This window comes from Electrophorus electricus, chromosome 5 (genome assembly GCF_041902795.1).
Source record: "Electrophorus electricus isolate QZ-2024a chromosome 5, ASM4190279v1, whole genome shotgun sequence".
Lineage (NCBI taxonomy): Eukaryota > Metazoa > Chordata > Actinopteri > Gymnotiformes > Gymnotidae > Electrophorus > Electrophorus electricus.
The window spans coordinates 21,939,666-21,964,665 of record NC_137501.1 but is presented as its reverse complement, the minus strand read 5'-3'; the positions used below and the strand labels follow the sequence as shown (position 1 = coordinate 21,964,665).

Sequence of the window (25,000 nt, the reverse complement as noted above, 5' to 3'; positions counted from 1 at the left end):
GTCCATATGTGTGTGCTTCTCGCCGACTGTTCTACAGCTGCTAAATATTCATATCCATCAGAGGCATAGAGGGGATTGGACAGAAAGACACACCTTCTCAGGAATATCCAGCTCTCAGATCAGGCTTGATTACAGGTATATTAACCCTGGCAGCAGGGTTCAGATTTGACAGGCTTTCAATGCAGTCGACACAATCTCCACTTCTGCCTTCACACCTGCTGTTTCAGCCTCTGACTGCATGTATAGCACACCCTTTTAATTATTCCACCCCACACCAGAAATAAATAAGGCGCTTTTTTCCACACGGATTTCGATCAAAGCTGCTGTAATGGATTTCTTTTAAGAACATTGAAAATGAAAGTAAAAATGTCTCAACGGCTGTCCTGGGCCTTATAATCACCAGCTAAACATTACACTATGCTCTGACGCTGTATTAACCAATCGAAAAGCGTCTTCAGAAGGAGGCAGGCCTCCCTGCTTGTCAATCATTTTATATTAAAGAACCCAGAAGGGTAGATTAAGCCTTGTCTTTTGGACGGCGAGCGTGGGATAGATGTGTGCAAACTCCTTCAGCAGTGAAGTCTGCCAGATGCTAGTTGGAACTGTAAAATTGATTCCAGCAGCTATAACTGCACTTGGGTTATAGAGAGCCAGGCATCGGCCACTTGCCAAACAATAAATCTCCCTCCTCTGGAGTAGCACACGGGAACAGTTTTGTCTCTGTGCCAGATCAGAGATGACTGTCGCATCCGCACATTTTTGGAATCCCGCACGCTGTGCCCTTGCCCATGCTGTCGGCTCCGGGAAGCTTGCCAGCCCTCCACTTCATCTCACTGCCCTCTGGGTACACCCAGGAATCCCCATCAGACACGGCGAGACCACAGCGCTGTCGCAACGTCCGCTATGCCTCATGCTCATCATCATCATTATTATTATTATTATTATTATTATTATTATTATTATTATTAATAATACGCAGAATAATTCGTATTATTCAGAAGAATAATAAGCAATGGGCCTTAATGGCATCTTTGGTCTCGGAGCCAGTCAAGTTCCAGGGGCCCGCCGCACTTTCCGAGGTGGCCGATGAGAGTCCTGTCCCCAGGCTGGACGCTTGGCCTCGAGTTTGTCTAAGGAAGGGCCCCTAACAATGGCTGTTTATGCCCTGCTGCTGTTCAGAGGACTTATTTGCAAGGCCCGCCCGCACACCAGCACCACACACTCACATGTACGTGCACACACATTGTTTTGCTCTGTGTCTTTCTTTTTTTTTTTTAATCTTTGTGTGCAATGCAGAGGTGAGGCAGAATGTCTTCCTTCCACCCACAGCAAGTGAGTATGTGTGAGTGAGTGAGTGTGCGGCATAGTGAAGGAGGAAGGGGGGCAGGGCCTAATCACTATCACTTGGATGGCGTTCCACTGAAGGTGTGGCATCTTCCAGTCTGAGCACTCTGACCCAGGAGCCCCAGGCCCACAGTGAAGCAGTACTGCTTCAACTACGTTGTTGCTGTCCACCCACGTCTTCGAGTTGTACCACTCAGGCAAAGGAGGTGTGGGTGTGTGTGGGTGAGAGAGAGAGAGAGAGAGAGAGAGAGAGAGAGAGAGAGAGAGAGAGAGAGAGAGAGAGAGAGAGAGAGAGACACACACAGAGAGACTGTTATGGACATTTTGCAGTAGTGAGGGTGCTTTAATTGGAAGTGTCTAAGTTTTACCAGCCTTTTACTGATGTCTGTTAGTTCTCTCTCTCTCTCTCTCTCTCTCTCTCTCTGTCTCTCTGTCCCCTCTCTCTCTCCGTCTTTTCCTTTTTGTTTATCTGGCGGGAATAGGAAATATCTTTTGGTCTCATTACCGCTCCTCTGTCGCCTCCGGCTCATTGTGTGCACATATGATGATGGAAGAAAGGGAGTGGGTGTGTGAGTCTTTCTCTTCCCACGACCAACTACTCCACTTATGTTCAGCTGTCATATGACTTTGTTTCACATCCAGGCCTACCTCTGTATAAACAAACAAACCAAAAAAGTGTCAGGTTTAACACCACCTCTGAGACTCCAGTTACCGCAGGCCCACTCTCCCCAGTCTACAGGGGCAGGGGGAAGTGATGTTGGCCTGCATGCTGTAGCATTGCTGATGTGCAAAAGCCTCTCCTGTGGACACACAGGACCCAGCAGTGTCCACCATTGTACCTCCCATTTGGCCTGTTCAAAAGCTGGACATAGTAGCTAAATGTCCCTGTCGAAGTATGAAATAAAATAGCTTTTTGGAATTTCACAGAGTGGTGGTAGAGGCAGGGGAAGTTCAACAAGTGTGCAGTTAAAGCAGCGGCCCGTGCGACTGAAAAGAGAGTGGACTTTGAACTAGCTTGAAAATTACAACTACCAGACCCCTCCATCTCTGCTGTGCTCCAGCTCCACCTCCAAAGCACTTCCCCACAGAGAGCCCCTCCAGGCTGCTGTGCATGTTATGAAATATCAGCACTGCTTAGATTGTCGTTTGTAAAAGAAACACAAATATCAGGACAAACAGGAAACTGATACGACTGCCTGGGCACTTAAGCAAGATCAAAATAAAACAAGCCTTAGTATCAGAAACAAGCTAACATTAGCCTGACTGCAACATCACATTAAAATGAAAAATGTGCTACAGTGTTACTGTAACCAATACACAATCACAGCTAGCTTTGTGGTTCATAATTTTGAAAATCAAATAATAAAAAACAAATTAAACCGGGATAATTTAGCTACCTATCAGAAATTTGATATCAGTTTTGAACCCTTTCAGGTCCCATAGCACTTTCCATCTCTGAAAAGCTGCTCCGATGTTTATGCTTGTTTTATCTTGGGCTTGGTCAAAATTCTTTTCTTTTTAGCTCGCTTTTCTTCTTTTGTTATCTTTTCTTGACTTCTTTTTGTCATGAAAGCTGTTGTCAATAAAGGAGGGATGGGTAGTTGTTTTCTCGACGGTGGTTGTTTATTCACCATTGCTCTTGCAAAGTGCCTGATGCTGTGCACTGATTGCACTTGACTGAGTGAGAGCATGTGTGTGCACAAACAGTCTTAACACCTCCTAGCTCTGATTGGTTGTTTTGATTCGGGTGTGGTGGAGTCTTGCAAATGAGGAGGTAGATCCAGAAGAGCCTGATTTCTTTTTCACAGGTTCTCAAAGTCTCATGTACTACTGGTAGGACATAGTGACAGTTTTAGCAAATATGACAAAAAGTTTGTTACATACGGCAGGCGATGTTTGAAGGGGTTGTGTCGTTGTTTATTGTGGTATGTATGAAGGTTTGTGTGTGTATGTGGTATATATGAAGCAATAGGCATGGTATATGTGTGGTTTGTTGCTACAAGTATGTGTGTTAGGGATGAAATGATGAAATGGTTACCAGTTTCACAGTAAACCATAGTAAATTTCCAGACAGTTAGTATTACCATTTCAATTTACCATTTTAATTATGTTTGAAAAACATTAAATACTGTCCAACGTCAAACTTAGCAGCAGTCTCCCAGACACAGACACAGCATGCATTGTGAGTTTTGTTTGTGTCAGCGAAAACATGGAATAAGGCAGTGACAGCATTTTAGATATTTTTCAGCCTTCTAAGAGGACTAAGTCCGAAGGGTTGTTGCAGGACTTCGGAATGGGGGAAACGTCATGATTTGTCTGTCTGCATTGCTAATCTCTTGGCAGTAATGTAAACTGAAGCGTTCTGTGTCACCTACTCTTGTAAAACACTGCACGTTGTCAGTGGTGTAGTGGAGACAGCCTTTTTTTCGTTTGCCTTGGCCTCAGAGCTATCTGAATGCCTATTAAGAATCAATTCTGTGAATGTTCAAGAAACAGTTTAGGCCAGTTTATTTTCTCCTTCTGTAAGGATTTTCCATCATAACTACGATGTAACAGCATTGTTTGTATTTGTCTGAAGTTCAGTAAATAGACTTTTACAAAGTCTTGGGTAGGTTAGCTTACTTGGCAGAGGTGGGGGACTCGAGTCACACGACTTCACTTGAGTCAGACATGAGTTGCTTATTTAAAAACGTAAAGGACTTAAAGACCTGCTTGATTAACACAGATAAAATGCTATTTGTGACTTGAGACTTTAGACAGATGACTCTAAGCTCTTTTTTAGCTAGAAAGCTAATGCTAGTTAGAACGGTAACTTTAAGATATGCTAGACATGGCTTCAAATCGATTTTGCATTTTATTGAGAAGACAAAACAACCAATTCCCAGAAATTGGACTTGAATATGCAAAATGGTATATTCCATATGATTTCCTTACCTGGGCTTCTGACATGCTGTTAATACTAAAAAATACTTTTAGATTTCCTGATGGAGACCTAACAATTCTAGCTGCAGTATTAATCTAATTTGACTCTCATGGGTCTAAACTAGATTTCTAATGATTAACTATGCAACAAAGATTATAATGTGGGCTAAAACGTTTGTATCTGTCTATTGTCTACAGATTTCACTTGTGACTTGCAGACTTATAGCAGGGACACAACTCGCCTGATTCTCCTCAAAGTAACTTTGGACTTACACAGTACCTAAGACTTGATGGTTAAGACTTGCTTATGACTTGTGCATGTGCGACTTACTCCCACCTTCGCTACTTTGCTACTTTTGCTATTTATTTTGTCCTCTTCAATATTATTATATTCTGAAATTACCTACAAATTAATGACATTTAGAAAACAACATGCACAAGCAGACTTGACTAATTTGTAATGAAGAATAAACTCTCGAGCTAAGTACAACTGGAGCTAAACATGAAAATGTTGGACCGTTTTGCATTTAAAAACATGTATCTGCACTTTAATTTTAGAGTGTTTTTGGACCAAAGACCTACTGGACTTTTGTGCGCTAATTAATTTCTACTGATAGAATAGATGTAGGTTAGCCTATCACCTTCTTTTGATGTCGGTATTTAGCAACAGTAACTGTAGTACTAATACTAATTAATGATAACAGTAATAACAGGCTAATGGCTATGACCCCGTTCTTCTTCATGTTGACATGAGTTTGTTCGCACACAATAACACAATACATTACGTAGTTTAGTCACCCAGCCAATGTATTTTATTCATTTGAAATCTGATAGTCATGAAATTGGTTGCAAAGGTGTTTCAACAGGAAGGAACACTATACTCATCTGTATTTATGTCAGTTGTCATTGTAATTACTATCACTCTCTTCTTAAGATTCATTTGTATTTATGTAAATTTTGCATGGTCTCATTGTATATGCTCAAATCCAATGCAGCAGATATTGTGTGTGAAAGATTAATTGGTGACCAGGGGCAGGGGAGTGGTTAGGTTTAGTGAAAATTACACATAATTACACATATGTATTAAAGTATTCTGTTTGAATCTTTTTGGCAGTTATGTCCTGCTCTCAGCTGCTTGCTTTCTGTGGGCTAGGCAATATTCATTTAGGCCTATTATCAATGTATTGATAATAGCTTTCGTATGAATATGCATTGCTGAATTAGTAATAAATCGGAAGAACCTTTATCTAGAGAATCATAATAAACAGGTCTATGGTATGAAGTATGATAATTAAACTAGGTTTATTACTAACCTTAACTGGTTAGAAACATACAAAAAAAGCTTGAGAGTAAAACCATTAGAAACTTCATTACACAAAATTTCCAAATTTGGCTTTCAAATGTCTCGGAGGCCCACTATTATTCGTAGTGTTGCCTACGTGTTTTTTAACCTACTTATAGGAAAGCGAGCACTTAGTCTTCATCATGGCCAAAGTACACATGTTTAACATGTTTCATACGGTTGCCTTTACTCCGGATGATGTAGCAGGTTACTGTCTTGAACATTTCTTAGAGATAATGACATGACTTTTATTGCTTTGTCTTACTGAATGGTATGCTGCCTGCCAGTTCACACATAGCAACCTGTTGCAGTGCCATTGCCAACGTGCGTAAATTACAACTGCTGTCAGTAGCTACAGCCAACAACTCTACACTTGAACACTCATAGTAGCTATGTTGCTTGCTTTCAACATCACTTAAACCTGATTCTGAATGTTCCATCGGCTCACACAAAGGAAAAAGCAGGAAAGCACAATGGGTCCCCAAACCCATAAATATTTCCTAAACAAGATTTTAAATGGTTCCTATAATTCCTAACAAGTTACATTTACCTGACACTTTTATCCAGGAGAACTTACAATTATGACTGAATACAGCTTGAGCAATTGAAGGTGAAGGGGCTTGCTCAGGGAACCAACAGTCAACATGGTGGGTCTTGAACCAACAACCTTCTGATTAGTAGTGAGGTACCTTAACCAATGAGTCTTTGAAGTTAGGAGGCTTCATTGCCGTCATTCTACTCTTTAGTTCCCTCAACAGATTCAGGTCTCTGGTTGGGCCATTCCAAAATGTTAGCATTGATTTCTACTAACCATTTCTTGACCAATTTGGATGTGTTTTATTTCTGCCAACTATCTTATGGTTTAATGTAGACCTCTTTTCTCATAATGGTGCTTAATTTGACAAGGTTCCCTGACCTACTGACTGAAAAACACCACCACAAAGCATTACATTCCCACTAGCATGCTTGACTGTGAGGATGGTGTTCTTGGGGTTGAATACTTCTTTTTTTTTCAGCTCCATTTCTATCTCAGAATTAATTAACAAAAGGTTTCTTGTCCAGGTGAGCTTTTGTAAAGGGTAGGTGAGATTCTGTGTACCCATCTTGGAGAAGTACAGCCCTCCATGGAGACCAGTTTTGTGCAGTGTCTGCTGGAGTGTCTGCCTTCAGATGTTGGTATCAGAATTGCTCAGATTCATTAGGATGGCCTTGTTGGCCCTCCTTGGATTTTTCTTGGCCTCTCATGCTACTGTTCTTGCCAATGCATGGGCCAGTTTTGGCTTATTTGCACCCCCTTTGAGAACTCCTTGTACTTTTATGCTTTGCGCTGTGACCACTGGCACTTGGAATCACATGGATGGCTTTATAGCCCATGCCCATCAACATGCGGCCGGGGTTCCTCACCAAGCATGGCAATGTTAGTAAAGAATTTAAAGAAAACAACCAGAAATAGTTCACATTTATCATTAGCATTTCTAGGACAATGTCTCTTGTCATTTGTTAATGTAATTTCCAGCCAGAAGAAACCTATTGGTCAAATAAAAAATAGCTCAATTTACTATAAAGAAGAAGAAGAAGAAGCACAAATCAGAATTTTGCATTAGTATGAATAATATTGGGCTTAAGTGTATGTGTGGTATATGTCGGTGTGTACGTATGGTATTTGTAGATATGTATTTGTGGTATATGTGTGTGGTATGGATGGAGATAAGATAAAGAAGACTAGCAGTAATTTGGCTGTAGGGATGAGATCCACATACTACGTTAGAACAAAGTTGTGTGTGCGTGTGTGTGTGTGTGTGTGTGTGTTGGAACTATGAAATCAAATAATAGAAAAAACTCAACAAAAGCAGATTTGTTGATATTGTCAAAGAAGTGGAAATGAAACCAAATCATTAATAATCAATAAAGCAATAAAAGCACCAATAAAAGACCCAAATGACTAGTCAATAGCCCTCTCCTCCTCCTCCCCGTCTTCCTCCTGCTTTCTTATCCACTCTGAAATTCAGTTTGGTCTTTCTGTGCTTGTGTGAGGCTTTGATTCGGGCTTGCTGCGAGGGCCAAATCTCCCTTACACAAGCACGCACAGGGCTTCATCTCAGAGACATGGTCTGTGGCAGGCTGTCAGTGCAGCATCACACACACACACACACCCATACAAACACATGTGCACACACATACGCACTCACTCACTCTTCTGTTTTTGTTGAACTCAGCACTTTTCCTCTGATAGCAACAGAATCTCTGATCCCATTGGAGTGCTTTGAAGCTTGAAGAGTGTGTGTGTGTGTCTGTGTGGGGGCGTGTGTGTGTGTGTGTGCACGCGCGCTTGTGCATGTGTGTGTGTGTGCGTGTGTACGTGTGTGTGTGTGTGTGTGTGTGAGACAGAGAGAAAGAGAGAGAGAGAGAGACTGTGCTGAGAACCACCAGTTTGTGCCAATGCATGCATACACACACATACAGTGTTTGCACAGATGTGCTGGCAGAAGCCCCATAAATTTATGGGATTTTAACTCCCCCTCATTTCATTCCCCCTCCCCATGTGTGTTTCTGCGTGTGTGGATCTGTGTAAGAATGAATGAGTTTTTCTTTTCTTATGATGTCATAAGCTCTTGTGAAAGGTGAAGCTCTTTCAGGTGATCTCCTACAAAGTGAGACAGACAAGCTTTTACCTGAAAGCAGACACGTGAGCTTACACACCTTTCAGAAACATGCATGCGCTTATGTGTGGGAGAAAGGTAGAAAGAAAGGAAAAAAGATATGGTGTGTGTGTGTGTGTGTGTGTGTGTGTCTGTGTGTGTGTGTGTATGTATGTGTGTGTGTGTGTGTTTCTCCCTGTTGTTAAGTAATTAAGGCTTTCCAAAACAGACATGCCAGGAATTCTTCAGCTCGCCCTCAAATTCCTGCCGTCTTTCCCTTCCTCTTCTCCTCAAGAGAGACCGTGTGGCCACAGACACACAAGCCCTTGTGAAGTGTGTGTGTGTGTGTGTTATGTATTTGAGTGTGTATGGTTTGTGGTTATGTGTTATGGTGTTGGTGTTGGTGTATAGTGAATGTGTATGGTGAGTGGGCACGTGTGTTGTGTATGTGAGTGTGTATGGGTGTGTTTATGTATTTCAGTGGGTGTGGCTGTGAACACCGCGGGCTCTAACCTCCACTGCACAGCTCCGCTGCCTCTGTTTCCCACGGGTGGCACAGACAGAAGCCAGTCAAACGCACACTGGACATAACGTACCATTCCAAAAGATTTTTTTGAGTGACTGCCTGAGATACACAGCCATTACTAGAAGATCCACCCTGAACTTATGGGCTTTCCTGCCCCATGGCATAGCTAGAATAGAACTGCAGAAATAACATTTAAAAAATAAAAGTAAATTTAAAAAGTACAAAGGGCTTGTGTCCCTTTCAGGTAGATGAACTATTGATGAATTATTATAGTGGGGTTTTGTCTGGCAAAACTGCTCTGGCAGGAGAGAACTACCCACATAAGGAAAACCAGCTTGGCACGCAAAGAGAATGACTCGTGAGCCCATATGATTAGCCGGACACATGGCTGTTCTTCCTTGCTCTGTGTTAAGTATGTTTCCACCACAGTGAGGTGTATTTTTGGCACTTGCGGGAGGGGCACAGGTTTGGCAGTCATAACCTGAGAAAGGAGTGGTTACCACGGTTTTCTGGACATCAATTGTGTCTGTCATTCACATGGTAATGAATTGTCATGTATGATATGGTGTAATCTGCCCTGTATATCAGATTATATACTCACTAATCTATTAAGTATAGCAGTTTTGCTTGTGAGGACTCATGAGTGGTTTCACTCACTCATGAATTTTACATTTGATTTGATGATTTAGGGTTGGTATACTTTTGGTTTAGTCAAAACAAATATGTAATACCAAACACAATTTCAAGTTTCATTTCTGAGGTGAATGTAATGGGCTCATTGCTTGTCACGTAAAAGGGCACAAGATTTCTTGCATTATTGTGTGTATCAGGGTTGACAATGAACTTTTTCATCCACCTGCCACTGTGACTGGTGTCATTTGCTCAGCTCAAGGCCTGCATATGGTCTCTATTCCTCATTACCACAGCACATTAAGAAATGTTAAGCATTTTGTCTTTCATTAGCTTTACCATTTTGTAGATTTGGTGGTATTTGTCAAGTTAAGAAGTTAAGTCAAAAATATCTCATCTATGAATTATGAACATTGTCAGCAAATGGTTTAATTAGAGGGAGATGAAAACGCTTTTTACTTTCCCATTGTAAAAAAGGGTATATATCCCAAAATGGAACTAAACAGGAAGAAAAAACAAACAAAACACACACACTCACACACACACACACACACACACACACACATGCACACACATATCTTCCCCCTAGACCGGGGCAAAAAAAGGGTGAAATTTGATGGAAAAAGCTGCACAAGATACAATTTTATTCATAGCAAAAAACAAAGCGAGAGAGAGAGCGAGAGAGAGAGAGAGAGAGAGAGAGAGAGAGAGAGAAGAATGCTTAAGATGTATGCTTAACTCAGTGCAGTGTAGATAAGTCCAGTATGTTGAGATGAGACGTGGTTGGCGAGAGGAGGAGAAGGAGTGGAAGCACCGTGGCGCTAAGACAGGCTACAGAGACACGGAAGCTGAAAGAGTGTGGTGTTGGAGGTTAACCGCCAGCTGGACATGTCCAATTAAGGTTCGCCACACACACCCTAGCCCTGCTGGCTTTGGATCCCTTTTTCCTCTCTTTTTGGAATTTGTTGACACAGTTGCTTAAAAGGGGTACGGAAGCATTTTGCTCTGAAACAGTTTCAAGCAAGGGGTGACTGTTCCTGTCACTGGTTTAAAATGGTATTCTTGGCATTTTTCTACTCGTTATTGCATTGACGACGTATGTTTGTGTGTGTGTGTGTGTGTGACAGAGTCTGCCGTGTGATCATGTGTCTGTATTTTGTGTGTCTCCACCCCTGCTATTTCTGATTATAAGCTCAAGATACATATTCCCATTGCAAGCTGTTTATGGGCAAAGCTGAAGTCCTCCCAAAAGACACACACTAAGACACACATGCATAGACACCCATATCCTACATGTCAGACACACAGAGCCTGTCATATTACAGTGTTATTTGTCCATCCTAGTGTCCATCCTACTCTTGTTTCCATTCATATTAGCATATAGTATTTTTTTTCTGTTTCTTGAACCATAGGTAGAGCATTCCCTTGGCATTATCTGCGGCTCACTTTGATTGGCTGATACCCTGACTATGCGCTGATTGCACCATGGCCCCTGAGACTCTTTGGAAATACCCAGAATCCTTGGCTCTGGTGAGTGCGGCAGAGTAACATAGCTTGTTTTGTGTGTGTGTGTGTGTGTGTGTGTGTGTGTGTGTGTGTGTGTACGTTTACTTATTAAATGTTTATGTGAGACAGTTATGTGTTGTTTGTTATCTTAGGTGTTATATTACTCATTGATGGCTGCCAAAACAAATGCATATCAAAACATTATCTAATATAATTAATACAGCAATGTGTGTGCTAGCATCGTGCATTGCTGGCTTTGTAATTCCAGTGTAAACAATGCAACTAAAACAAATATTACTGAAGTAAAATTTAAGACACTGCACTTTACCTATTCCTAGAAACAAAGATATGGTTGCACACAAATACACAAACACACACACTTTTTTCCAAAACATATCTCCTTCAAATGCCTTTTTAAATAGGCAGTTATCTGAGATAATGAAATAAAGTTACATGATATAACTTGTTTTTTGTTACTGCACTGATAGCACTGGTTTACATGAGGTCCATCCTTTTAAGGTGGAGTTAGGATAGTCACCACTGAGGGACTGTGGGCATAGTATGTTAATGGTACTTGAATACTTACATTTCTTAATAATGTTGATTTGCAATAAAAAAGTCATAATAATTCAAAAACAATAACACGTCAACTAGAGGTGTAGCGATATACTGGTACAGACAATAACCACAATATTTTAAAAAAATGAAATAATGATAACATGTTAATAATAAACATATAATATTGTAACTAAGGTAGATGTTTGGACATTTATGAGGCTTGAAACACTATATGATTTCTATACAAAGTAGTGGTAACTTTTACATTTACATTTACGGCATTTAGCAGAAGCTCTTATCCAGAGCGACTTACAAAAGTGCTTTGTCATTTACTCATGGAATATATCCTAGTTAGAATCAAACTTACCAATGAACTAGAATACTGTAGAATACAGGGATGAATGCTGATACCTAGAAGTACAAAATACATAAGGTCTATCTTAAACAATGATAAGTGCTATAAACGATAAGTGCTAGAATTTGTTAAACAACATAAACAACATAAACAATAAGTACTATTTTAGTCAGTCAATATGGGAGCAGTGTCCAGAAAATAGTCTTGCTGCTTGTCGTCCATGAGTCCTGAAGCAGGGTATTTCAAGCCGAGCCATACTTGAGGATTTGAAGTACTCGAGGTACGGAACCGGCTTTGACCATTGACCTCATATATGAAGGAGCTGGTCCATTTTTGGCTTTGTAGGCAAGCATCAAGGTTTTAAATCTAATGCGTGCAGCTACTGGGAGCCAATGAAGGGAGCACAGTGGAGTAACGTGTAAACTTTACATGGAAGATTGAAGACCAGTCATGCTGCTGCAATCTGGACAAGTTGTAGAGGTTTGATGGCTCTTAGAGGAAGACTAGCAAGTAGCGAGTTGCAGTAGTCTAGCTTTGAGATCACAAGAGACTGCACAAGCACCTGGGTAGCTTCCTGCGAGAGAAATGGCTGAATCCTTCGTATGTTACAAAGGAGAAATCTGTAAGACCGGGTTAGATTAGAAACATGAGAAGATATTACATCACCAAGAGAATGAATATACAAAGGGAAGAGAAGGGGGCCTAATACTGAGCCCTGTGGAACACCAGTGGAGAGTCTACATGGATTGGATGTGGATCCTCTCCATGTCACCTGATAAGACCGTCCCTCCAGATAGTACTGACACCATCTCCAAGCAGAGCCAGTTACACCAAGCCTGGAGAGAACAGAAATAAGAATGTTGTGGTTTACTGTGTCAAAGGCTGCTGAAAGGTCTCAAAATAGATGACTGTTTGGCAGCGTGACGTTTTCCCGTCACTGCTATGAGGGCAGTTTCTGTAGAATTTGCCGGTTTGTAGCCAGACTGATTGGGATCATGCAGCTGGTTCTGGGTGAGGAAAAGAGACAATTGATTATAAATTGCTCCTTCAAGGGCTTTTGAGAGGAAAGAGAGAAGTGATACCAATCTGTAGTTGGTAACGTTGGAGCCATCAAGTGTGCCCTTCTTGAGGATTGGTACCACTCTGGCCTTTTTGAATGCAGTTGGCACGTATCCAGAAGATCCGGAAGGAGTTGTTGATGATGACAGAGATGAAAGGAAGCAGATTGTCTGGAACAGATTGGAAGGAATTGGATCCAGCGGACATGTAGTTGGATTGCTGGAAGTCAGGAGTTGAAGAATTTTATCTGAGGTGAGAGGAGAAAAAGAAGTCAGAGTTGGATGTTGGGGAATGCACATTGTTTGGAGAAGTGGGAACAGCGGAAAAGGACTGGCGGATTGCTGCAACCTTCTCTTCAAAGAAGGTGATAAAATCCTCTGGAGTAAGAGATGAGGGAGGGGGAGGATTCAGGAGAGAAGAAAAAATAGTGAAGAGCTTGTGTGGATCGGATGCTGGTATGAACTGAGGTCTGAATCTAGGTGAGATTTCCTCCACCGCCTCTCTGCAGTCCTTAGTTCTCTCCTGTAGCAGTGAAGTGTTTCTGTTAGTCAGGGGGCAGGTGGGGAGGACTTTGAAGGTCTAGAGGAGAGAGGGCAGAGAAGATTCATTGATGAGGAGAGTGTAGAAATGAAATAATTAGTAACTGTATCTAAAGAGAGAGAAGACAGAGAGGGTGAGGAAGGGTGGACAAAATAGTAGAAGTAAGGGAAGAGGGAGTTATGGAGTGCAGATTGCGACGGAAGGAGGAGGAACACTTTGGGGAGGACTGGATGGAAAGAGGAGGAAGGGAGAGAGAGAAGGATAGAAAGTGATGGTCTGAGATGTGGAGGGGGGTGACTGCGATGTCCAATGTCGTGTTGTGGGTGAAGAGCAGGTCTAGAACATTGCCCGCTTTATTAGTCACTTTGTGAGTCAGAGGACAGTGGTTGAGGGTGAGGTCAAATGCTGTCAAGAGCGGAAGGATGCAGGAGGAATGCAGCCTGTCTCCAAGAAGAATGAGTGGATTTCCTTCAATGGGGAATTGACTCAGGAGGATGTCAAACTTATCAATGAAGTGATCAAGGGGACCTGGAGGGTGGAAGATGACAATGATAAGACGTTTGGTAGGGAAAGACACTGTAATGGCATGAAATTCAAAAGAGGAGATGGAAAGAGTAGAGAAGGAAAGTGGAGTGAAACGTCACTCTCGAGACATTAGTAAACCTGTGCCACCACCCCTGCCAAGACTTCTCAGAGAAGGGATAAATGAAAAGGCAGAGGACAGGGCAGCCGGAGTCGCCGAGTTCTCAGGGGTGATCCATGTTTCTGTTAGAGCCAGGAAGTGTAGAAAGTGGAGGGATGCTAATGCTGATATGATGTCAGCCTTCTGGACAGCAGATTGGCAATTCCAGAGCCCTCCTGCCACCACGATCTGTGATGGTGCCGAAAGTTGCAAGTAAGTGAGGTTGCTGAGATTTCGACGTCTATGATGATAGCGTTGAGGAGCTCTGTGGGATATGTGGACAGGAATTGAGAGACACATTTCAGATGCTTGATTTGTGGATGGATGAGATTAAAGATTGAGATATGAGAAGATACTTGATGAGTTTGTGAAGTCCAGTAGTTGAGATGTAGATGAACTGATTGAGAGCAAAAACAAAGCCTTCCCAGATGTTGATTACGTCTGTAGTGGAGTCGTCCGAATTTAAGTCAGTTCAATAAGTGCTGAGCCCGTCCATCAATTTACACCTAAGGCCAGGGCGAAACTACACCTGTAGTGAGTAATTACAGCTAACAAGCAACTAACAACTAGGTTCAGACAATAAGCCTTGAATTTCACAGAATCTAAGGCAAAAGTAAGTAAACTCAGAGCCTACATTAACCAACCAGAGAATAATCCAACAAGAAAAACCAAAACACTCTCAAAGCAACATAAGGGGTATAGATTCTAAGATTCAAAGGTGTGTGTGCAATAAAGTGGCTGGTTAGTGTGTTTCCACGTTTTGAATGTTATGTGGTGCAACACATGGCTACCTGCATGAATTAGGGTATGTTTAACACAAATATGCATATGAGATCAATTCCGTGTGTGAATTTTGTTAATGATAGCACCGATACTTGTTTTGCAGATGAAGCTGATACATTACCACTCATTTCGATGTTGTATGACAGTTTTATGAATCAAACATGGAGTAGTTCATACAGTGCCTTGCATAAGTATTCACGCCCACTGAACTTTTTTTTTTTTTTTTACATTTGATAGAATTGAAATTAATTAGAAGTATACTGATTGGATTGTAATTGAAATGAATGTATATATCATGAATCTACATAAAATCGTCCATAATATTAAACGGGGGAGGAAAGTCAATAATATTTTAAAAATTGTTTATTTAAAAAAATTATTGCATAAGTATTAACCACCATTACTGTGAAAATACCTAAATTACTTGTGGAACCAGTTGCCATCAGAAGACCTGTCATTATTTAATAGTCCACCTGTGTGCAATTAATTTATCTGTCATTTGATCTCAATATAAATACCCTTCGTACTGGAAGGCACCAGGGTTTAAGAAGTTACAAACCTGTATAAACATAAAAACCTAGGAATTATTATAACAAGTCCAGCACAAAATTATAGAAAAGCATTGATCAGTGTATTTATGAAAAAATATCCCCAAAATACGATGGAGCATCATTAAGTCTTATTAATGAATAGAACAAATAAAAGCACATGGCACGGCCAAAGCTCTGCCTGGACAAGGTGTCTAAGGAGGGCAATAATCAGAGAAACTGAAGTTATTCTGAAGGAGCTGGATAAGACCTGCAGCTGAGATGGGAAAAGCTGTGCACGTGACTATTTCCTCAGACATTCCACAAAGCTGGGCTTTATGGAAGTGTGGCAAGAAGAAACAGTTTCTTGGGGGAAAAAAAAGCCATTTGAAATCATTTTTGAAGTTTGCCAAAAGGCATCTTCTGTTCTGTTTCATTATGCCACAAAGGAAATACCTGTCAACACCCCAACAACACCATCCCACAGTGAAGCATGATGGTAGCATGGATGGAGTCAGATAAAGAAGAAAACCTGTACCGATGAAATATCATACTGCAACACACTCCCATGTGCAGGGCAGAGTTAATTTGCATTTTTTAATGTTTGATCTCTCCCAGATTTGCAGCACTAACCTCTGTTGAATAAAGCCCACACCAGCCTTTCCAAGGTGAGTCTCTGTCTTTCTCTGTGAATCTGTGTACGTGCCCTTTTCTCTGTTTCAGTCCTGCCTTCTGCGCTGGTCTTAGTTTGGACTTTACCTCCAACCTGTGTGGCCGGAATTTCGAAAGTTTGTATCAAACCCTCGCAAAACACCATTCATGTCTCTCTGACGCCCTGATTCAAGTTCTGGGTTCATCTCTCTTCAAACACGAGTCACCTCAGTTCCCTCCAGACGAATCAGATTTTAAACTTAGTCATTCACTCTGGCGGCCCCAGTGGGTTGTGCAGTACTACTACACTGCTTGCAGTGAGTGCTTCCTGCGAGCCTATGGAGAAGTGATTTGTTGCCACTGACCTTGGAACAGTTTAGCTGTATATCATTGATTTGGTCCATATGCCACATTTGAAAACTGACCCCAGAACAGCTTTACATACTAGGTTCTCTCCTTTGAGTTTGTATTATTCATATTGTTGTATAGTATTAACTATGAGATTTTAGATGTTATGAAAGTTGACATATGCAATGTGATGGTGTTTATCCTTGGCCCCTTCAGTATGTAAACTTTTTATCCTTTTTAATGTCATTTCTTTCTCTCCTGCCAGTCATGATGTCAGTCTGTGTACCCGCACCACATAACCCTCCTTCTGTGGATGTAGCCAATTGCAACGGGCCCTCTGCAACTCCACCCACCTCCCTCATCTTACGGTCCTCCCATAACCAACTGCTTAGCGGCGATGTAATCAAACAGGGCCAAGCTACGCCCCCAAAGTGTCGGAAGAAATACGCGCTTACTAGCATCCAGAGCGCAATGGGGCTCGGCGATGGCCCAGCCCCGCCTTCATCATCTTCATCATCATCATCCTCTTCGTCCCTCACAGCCGCCGCAGCCAACCTCAAACTGGTGAAGAACGGCGCCAACCAGCTGCGCAAGGCAGCAGAGCTTCAGGACCAGAACAAGAACACGCCCAGCGGAGACCAGGACGAGATGGTGGGTCACGAGACGAGCACCGACCACGAGCCGCTCGCCGAGTCAGAGATGAGCCCCAGTAGGCGGATGGAGTCCGACAACGGGCATGAGCACGAGCATGTCGATGAGGATGCAGGCGACTCCCTTAGCGACCGCATCAATGAGGAGGACTGCAGCCATGAGTCCGATGCCAACCCATTTGAGGAGGACGATGGCGACGATGACCTGCTCATCTTGTCGGAGAAAATGGAGCACACTCTCGATGTGAAGACCCCGTCCTGTCGGAAGGTGAAAAGCTTCCTGGAGTCACATGGCGATGACCCGCCGCCGGACGAGCCGACCACGTGTGATGACGTCACTGAGCCATTGCTGAAGGAGCGGGAGGACACCAGCCATACATCGCTGAGGAAACCACGCAGCCCAGAAGATACGCCCCTGCTGTCGGTTGGCTCCTCCTCCTCTTCCTCGTCCTCCCCGGAGACGAAGAAGGACCGGCCCCGTACGGGTGCCAAAACAGACCGTGCGCTCAACCGCATCCAGAATCTTCCACACAGTGATGAGGAATCCAGCTGGACAACACTGTCACAGGACAGCGTGTCGCTGGGCTCGCCCGAGGAGACTGGTCAGTGCTTACACACACTGTGTGTGTGTGTGTTTGTGCATGAGTGCGTGCGTGTGTCTGCATGGTGTGTGCCAAACTTTAGGCTTTAGGCTTTACTGCCTAAATTCACTGCTATGTGTGTGTGTTTACATGCGTATGGGTTTTTGTATGCAGGATTCTGGACATAGACTGCTGGCTGGATTATGATGGTTACTTTCCCTCAGTTGATGTCTGTGTGGCTTTTTCTCTTAGATAAAGTACAACAGTTGTAGCACTACGGTGTGTGGATGTGGCTGATTCAGGTTTTGTGTTTGTGTGCATGGTTTTCTTTTGTCCTGAAGTGCTCTTGCTTATTCACTCATTTGGTTTTCAACTTGGCTAAAGTGCAATGGTTAGGACACTCCTAAAGAATTGTGTGTGCGTGCGTGCGTGCGTGTGTGTGTGTGTGTGTGTGTGTGTGTGTGTGGGCGTGCAGATATTAAGCAGTGAGTTAACTATTTTTGTCACCCCTCAGTTGCAGAGAATCTTCAACATTATCTCCCAGTTCATTGCAGTTCTTCAGCACTGAGATCTTTTTAAACCTGCACACTCAGCTAGTCTGATGAGCAAAATAGGGCAGTCAGCTCATCTGATAAAACAAGAGCACTGAGTTAGTGTGGTTAGAAAAACAAAGCATTCAGTTAGTCTGATTAACAAATCAGAGCACTCAGTTAGTCTGATTAACAAACCAGAGAGCTCAGTTAGTCTGATTAACAAACCAGAGCACTCATTCAGTCTGATTAGCAAACCTGAGCACTCAGCTAGTCTGATTAGCAAACCAGACCTCTGCCAGTCTGATTAGCAAACCTGAGCTCTCAGCCAATCTGATTAGCAAACCAGAGCACTCAGTTAGTGTGGTTAGAAAAACAAAGCACTCAGTTAGTCTGATTTGCAAACCAGAGCTCTCATTCAGTCTGATTAGCAAACCTGAGCGCTCAGCTAGTCTGATTAGCAAACCAGACCTCTCTGCCAGTCTGATTAGCAAACCAGATCTCTGCCAGTCTGATTAGCAAACCTGAGCTCTCAGCCAATCTGATTAGCAAACCAGAGCACTCAGTGTGGTCAGAAAAACAAAGCACTCACTTAATCTGATTTGCAAACCAGAGCTCTCATTCAGTCTGATTAGCAAACCTGAGCGCTCAGCTAGTCTGATTAGTAAACCTGAGCACCCGAGCATGGGTTAGTGGGGCAATTGCACTGTAGTAGCACCAGAACCCAGCCGGCCTCTGCGAGGAGCCGTGCCGCCTGGCCGTCTCAGTCGTACGTGTCTCAGGCTGGAACCCCCACTCACAACAAACAGCTCTACACAGCTTGGCCCCGCTAGTTGGAGAGCAGGTGCGAATGGGCCCACACACTCAGCTGTTAGTCAGCCTTGGCAAAGCCCAGCACCACCTGCTACTCACACACACTTCTGAGGTGGGGGGGAGGTGGGGGGGGTGTCCTGAAATGTTTCAGACAGCAGGTCCTCTTATTCCCTTTTCCTTTTCTTCTTTTCCACTCTGCCTCTCCATCTCTCCTTCACTCGTTCCCTCCCTCTTTGTCTCTGTCTGCGTTATGGTCACATGATTCGGCACAGAGTGATATGCAGGATTCTTGAGGGTTGCTGGGACAACCGAATGTTCACAGGGGAGGGGTTTTCCGTTCGGCCAATTGTGTGTCCCCAAACAGACAGGAAGCGGCTGACTATCTTCCTGCTTGATTTCGACCGAAAATAAACAACACACAGGTCGAGGGGAAAAAAGCACTCCCCTTCTCTCTCTCCCGCTCATTCTACCTCGCTCTTCTTTTTCTTTCTTCCTCCCTTTCTCCGTCTGTCCCCCCCCACCCGTTCCCTCTCTCTCTTTCGCTCTGACTCTGTTTTCTCTCTCTCTCTCTCTCTCTCTCTCTCTCTCTCTCTTCATCGCATCTTCATGCGGTCTCCTGGTTTTGATGTTCAGTCACTCAGTCATGATGCTGGGTAAAGACTACATGTTGGCCATTGTCATTGTGAATTACGACGGTAGGTACTTTGTATGCGTGTGTGTTTGTGTTTGCGTGCGTGTGTGTGTCTGAGTGTGTGTGTGTGTGTGTGTGTATGTGTGTGTGTGCGTGCATGCTAAGCTGCGGCGGTAGCAATGCATCTCATCGTGCATGCATAGGGACGGAGCATTACGGGTGAGCGGCCGGAGAGGGGAGCAGAGAGTGGCGTCATGCGTGCGCCAGCTAAACTTTGGGCTTCGTGTCATGAGTGTTTGCTGCCGTTAGTCCGTTGTGCGTGCGTGTGTGTGCGCGCGTGCGAGTGTGTGCACGTGTGTGTGTGCGTGCGCGTGCACGCGTGGGTGCACGCGTGCACGCGCACGTGTGTGCATGTGTGTGTGTGCGTGCACGCGTGGGTGCACGCGTGCACGCGCACGTGTGTGCATGTGTGTGTGTGCGTGCGCGTGCACGCGTGGGTGCACGCGTGCACGCGCACGTGTGTGCATGTGTGTGTGCTGTGCGACTTACAGCTGTGAAATAGCTGTGTGCTCTCCTGCTTTAGACCCTGCAGAGGGGGGTAGAGGTAATGGAAAAGGAAGCAGGCTGGAATGGATTTGGCAGTGCAGTGGCCAGGTTTGTCTGTCTCTCCTCCTGTCTGGTCTGTCTGTCTGTCTGTCTGTCTGTCTGTCTGTCTGTCTCTTCCTGTCTCTACCTCCAGCTTGATTTAGCCATGGAGTGTGTGTATGTGTGTGTGTGGTTGTGTGTGTTTAGATGTGAAGGTCACGTTCACTCAGCGATGGTACCTATGCGAACATTGAGAGAGGAAGCTACGGTGACCCACTTATGCACCAGGGACTACAAATCCTATGTAGCATCTTCTCTCCGCTCCCTCCCACTCTCACACCTTATGTATGGCTACCCTATAACGATCTTATTCATCACCGCTTACCAAAGACAGTACACATACCTCAAGCACAATCTGTTGCGGGAATGATGTTGAAAGCTGGGAAGTGGCTCCAGGAGCAGGCAGAACAACCCAGCGACAAGGACAGACTGCTTCTGTGACATCATAACATGGGGTGTAAGGTTTAGTTGCAGGCTTCCTGCTCACCACCCGAGGTGTAAGGTTTAGATGTGGGCTTTCTGCTCACCATGCGGGCTCCTGCTTCCTGTCCGAGCTGCTCCCCCACATTGGCTCTGCCATGCTGAGCCGGCTGGCACATTCCCACCACTGGCCACGGTGGGGGCACCAGTGCTCTGCCTCTCGTGGGTGGGGCTCTCCCATGTTCTAAAGGCTTTTTTTCTATGGAAGAAATGAATGGTGTTTTAAAAGAATCGACTTAAATGCATCCTGCAGTTAATATGTTTTCAGGGGTTTGCTAAGTAGCTTCACTGTTACATCCTTGGTGGGCGTAAATACGGTTTTAAATTGTCTTTAATTTAGCTTCCTTATTTTAAATTATTCATTCCTTTCATGTCTTTTAATTTTCCACTGTATTCTTTAAATTATTTAGTGCTTTTTGTTTAATTTTGGCTTGTTCCTGAGGAAGGTTCCTGAGGTGATAGAGCTCCAGATGTAATCATCTTCATTATACCATTATGCTTTTTTTTCTATTAAGCTTTTTGTAAACTGTGGTAAAGAAAGTGCTAAACATATAAAGTTTATTATTATTATTAAGAACATTTACAGCCTGATATGTTTTGTCCTATATACGTTTGTCCCACACAGTCCTTAAGTACTCGAAATAAGATTGTTGCTCAGCGCTAGCTTAAGCTCCTGCCTGTCGACATGACGGCAGTAAGCTATGAGACGTTTGTGGCTTCTCGGCCTGTTCACGCTGAGCAGTCTGTATGCAGGTCATCAGAAATGTACTATAACAGGAGAGTTTGTTAAACTTATGACAGCAGTTCAGTGCACCGTAGCATCAGCTAACTTTAGAGCAAATGGAGTTTTTTGTCTCTTTAATGACCACAAAATTCAAAGGATCCACTGATATTTAGGAGAAAAATATACATAGGACAAACCATACAAGATTGGAACATTTTTGTTTCCCACAGGGTGGAACAGAGGTGATTTTTGAAAACTCCATTAAAACTTTAGACCCAGAGAATCTTACATGGTCATAAGAGCACAGCTTTAACCATGGAATAAAAACTGGCCTGACTGGTCTGTTCATGCATTGTTAACCACTTGTTTATTTACTAATAGACTAATATGAAGATGATAACCTGATTCTGTCCAGGTATCTCTCAAATCTGTCCACTGAACTTTACATCATAGAAAGTAATAAATACTATCTATATCTGTTTATAAATGGGTTTATTTGACGAGTGAAGACATTCTTTTTTACCCATGGACTAATGCTTTTAGTCACTCTTATGCTCAGCAGACTCATGCCAGGAACTACATCCTTATTTCATCTTTCAAACCCAGCAACCTTCCTGTGTGTGTGTGTGTGTGTGTGTGTGCGTGTGTGCGCACACGCAGACATCATGACTAACGTGTTTACTAATGCGTGTATTATGTTTGAAAAACCTCAGCTGCTGGTGGCAAGTCTTATATATAGCATATGCGTGCTCAGCGAGTGAATGTGTGTGTGTGTGTGTGTGTGTGTGTGTGTGAGACATGTGGGAAAACCAACTGTTTAAGACCAGTGTGTTGACTTATTTTTGAAATCTAGGGTAATCATCGGGGGGATTCTGATGCTATCTTTCTGTGTGCGTGCGTGCGCGCGTGTGTGTGTGTGTGTGCACGCGCGCGCAGATATCTGGGGAGAGCAGTCGTTCCAGACAGACCCTGATCTGCCCCCCGGATGGAAGATGATGACAGACATGGCTGGCGTTTATTACTGGCACATCCCCACAGGCACCACTCAGTGGGAGAAGCCTGAGCCCTGCCACAGTGCCCCAGCCCAAGCCCGCCAGCCCTCTTTGGGCTCACTCTCCCCATCGCCCACGCCTGACCAAGAGGTACACACACACACACACACACACACACACACAGACATGCACACTCTGAGCTTCAGGCCCAGTCGTTAGTGGTAACTTTGTTTGTAAACTGCGTGTGCTTTCAACCAGTTACATGTTTATAATGCAATTAGCTGAGATGTTATTTACCTCCAACAAGCACTCTTACGCTTTTATCCAGATCATAACCATGGTTACCTACATCTGCACATTAACGTGGACTTTAGAAACATTAAATATAACACTGCAATAAGATAGAACAGTACAAGGCTCAAAGGCTCTAAGGCATATCACTAGAGTTTGATGTATGTTTTATGAAAAAAGTAGCCCTTTCATTTTATCCCCATTGTGTAGTCTAATTTCTAATTAACAATCCCACAGAAATGTCAGATTTGTGTCAAGGTGATAGTATCGTATCTCTCTCTCTCTCTCTCTCTCTCTCTCTCTCTCTCTCTCTCTCTCTCTCTCTCTCTCTCTCTCTCTCTCAGAGCTCTCATGCAGACGTGTTTTTCGGGGCGTCCTGCCGTTCAGGCAGCACCATGTCCGACAGTTCCTCGGACCCCGTCCCGCTTGCCTCGACCTCCTCCTGCCTCGACCCAGCCCCTATCCTGTTGTCCAACTCCTCCTCTTCCTCTGACGCCAACGTTCCCTCCTGCGGATTCGTCAACAGCTGCTATTATGTGAGTCTGGTCTCTGGCACCGCCCCGCGCGTGGTATCTAAAGCAGGGTTCCTAGCAGCATAACCACTTGTCACACGTCACTGTTTCCTTTGACGTTGTATAGCAGCACCTGCTGTGATTAAATGAACAATAAACAGAGTCAGCGTTCTTCTTCTGGGTCCAGCACGCAGAGAGCTTGTGTGAAAATGATCATTGATGGTGTGTGTGTGTGTGTGTGTGTGTGTGTGTGTGTGTGTAGCCCCGATCCTCATCGCTGCAGATCTTGCCAGAGAAAGACCGGCACGCTGAGAAGACACAGCATCGAGAGGAGGATAAGGTAATCTCTCTATCACTCATTTTCTTTCTCTCATTCTCTGTCTCATTCTCTCTTTCTCTCTATTCTTTCTCTCTTGCTGTGTTTCTCAAAACATCAATAGATTTTGAACTGGATTGGTGCATCTTTTCAATCCTCTCTGTGTGCTAATCTGATTATCAGCATTAGCTGATTGGATGTAGATGAGCAAAGTGTGAAAATGTGTAAATTAAAGCATTTGGACAAACCACAGTCAATAATGTGTGAGTGAGCAATTTACATCCGAGCTTTATCTAACCATAACTCTACAGACACACACACACACACACACACACACACACACACACACTCACACGTGCGCGCACATACAACAAACCTACAGCTTAATAAGTAAGTATATTTGATCACATACAACAAAAGAGCAAACCTGGGTTTTTAAATGTTAAAGGGTGTGTGTAATGCTGATAGTTTTGATCACGGCAGAATGTGATACATAGTAGAATCATAGTGTGCCCCATACAGGGACAGCCACCAAGGCCTTACACTGCCTTACACACGTGCATCTAATTAAGCACTTTGAATGCCACGTCAGTGAGTTGATTGCCACGTCAGTCCATACTAAACGCATGCATTCTTGCAGATACATGCATTCCTGTATATGTGTCCCACAAGTTCCCTTGGGATAAATGAAGTTCTGGCATTACCTGTGTCTGTCTATATTTCTGTTTTCACCTCTCGGGAACAGCCAGTTTCTGAAAAGTATGATTATATTGGCCTCCAGTATCACCTCAGAAATGTGAACTGATATCAGCTGGGAACACACATACACACACACACACACACACACACACACACACACACTCAAATAGACACAAACACGCTTTTGGAGTGACCAAACAACCCTATTTGCACTTGCCAGTGCCCAACTTTGACTTTTGCGTGTGTGTGTGTGTGTGTGTGTGTGCGTGTGTGCGCGTGCGCGCGCACGTGTGTGTGTGTGTGTGTGTGTGTGTGTGTGTGTGTGTGTGAATAACTGTGTGTAGAGACAGCCCTGGAGTGATTTTGCAGTGGGAAAAATTGATAGTGAGATCTGGAAGGTTAGTATGTGGGGCAGTTGTACACTCTGCAGCAGCATACACACGCACAACACACAAAGCCACAGCAGCAGAATGGCCAGAGATTGTAACCCTCCAATATTTAATCAGGCAAATATCCTGCTAACTCCAGCCCAGGACCTCATGCATTATGTAGTTTGCCTTCAATTCGTATATAAGCAATAATCTACACACATGGCAAGATCCTTAATGACATGGTGAACTGAATGCGCTCGTGCACTCTGGGCCTGCTCAAGGACACAGGGCCTGTAAAGTGTGAAGGTCTGAAGATCCCGCAGCGTCTGGTTCACGGGCGGAGTCAAAGTATG

General features: G+C 43.6%; 1 protein-coding gene across 4 annotated transcripts in view; it reads left to right on the top strand.

The window, feature by feature from the left end:
* The window catches only part of apbb2b (amyloid beta (A4) precursor protein-binding, family B, member 2b), a 43,405-nt gene that overhangs the window by 6,177 nt on the left and 12,228 nt on the right, over positions 1 to 25,000 (top strand). For 2 of the 4 annotated variants that reach the window (XM_035529739.2, XM_035529738.2), the window contains exons 2-8: positions 10,816 to 10,933; positions 16,032 to 16,081; positions 16,678 to 17,664; positions 22,403 to 22,608; positions 23,094 to 23,285; positions 23,524 to 23,601; positions 24,621 to 24,674. In XM_035529739.2, the coding sequence (XP_035385632.1) occupies positions 16,680 to 17,664; positions 22,403 to 22,608; positions 23,094 to 23,285; positions 23,524 to 23,601; positions 24,621 to 24,674 (1,515 nt within the window). In that variant the 5' untranslated portion in view covers positions 10,816 to 10,933; positions 16,032 to 16,081; positions 16,678 to 16,679. Of the gene's footprint in view, positions 1 to 10,815; positions 10,934 to 16,031; positions 16,082 to 16,677; positions 17,665 to 19,267; positions 19,682 to 22,402; positions 22,609 to 23,093; positions 23,286 to 23,523; positions 23,602 to 24,620; positions 24,675 to 25,000 lie in introns of those variants that run through there. The other 2 variants (XM_081714411.1, XM_081714412.1) reach the window with 2 other exon arrangements.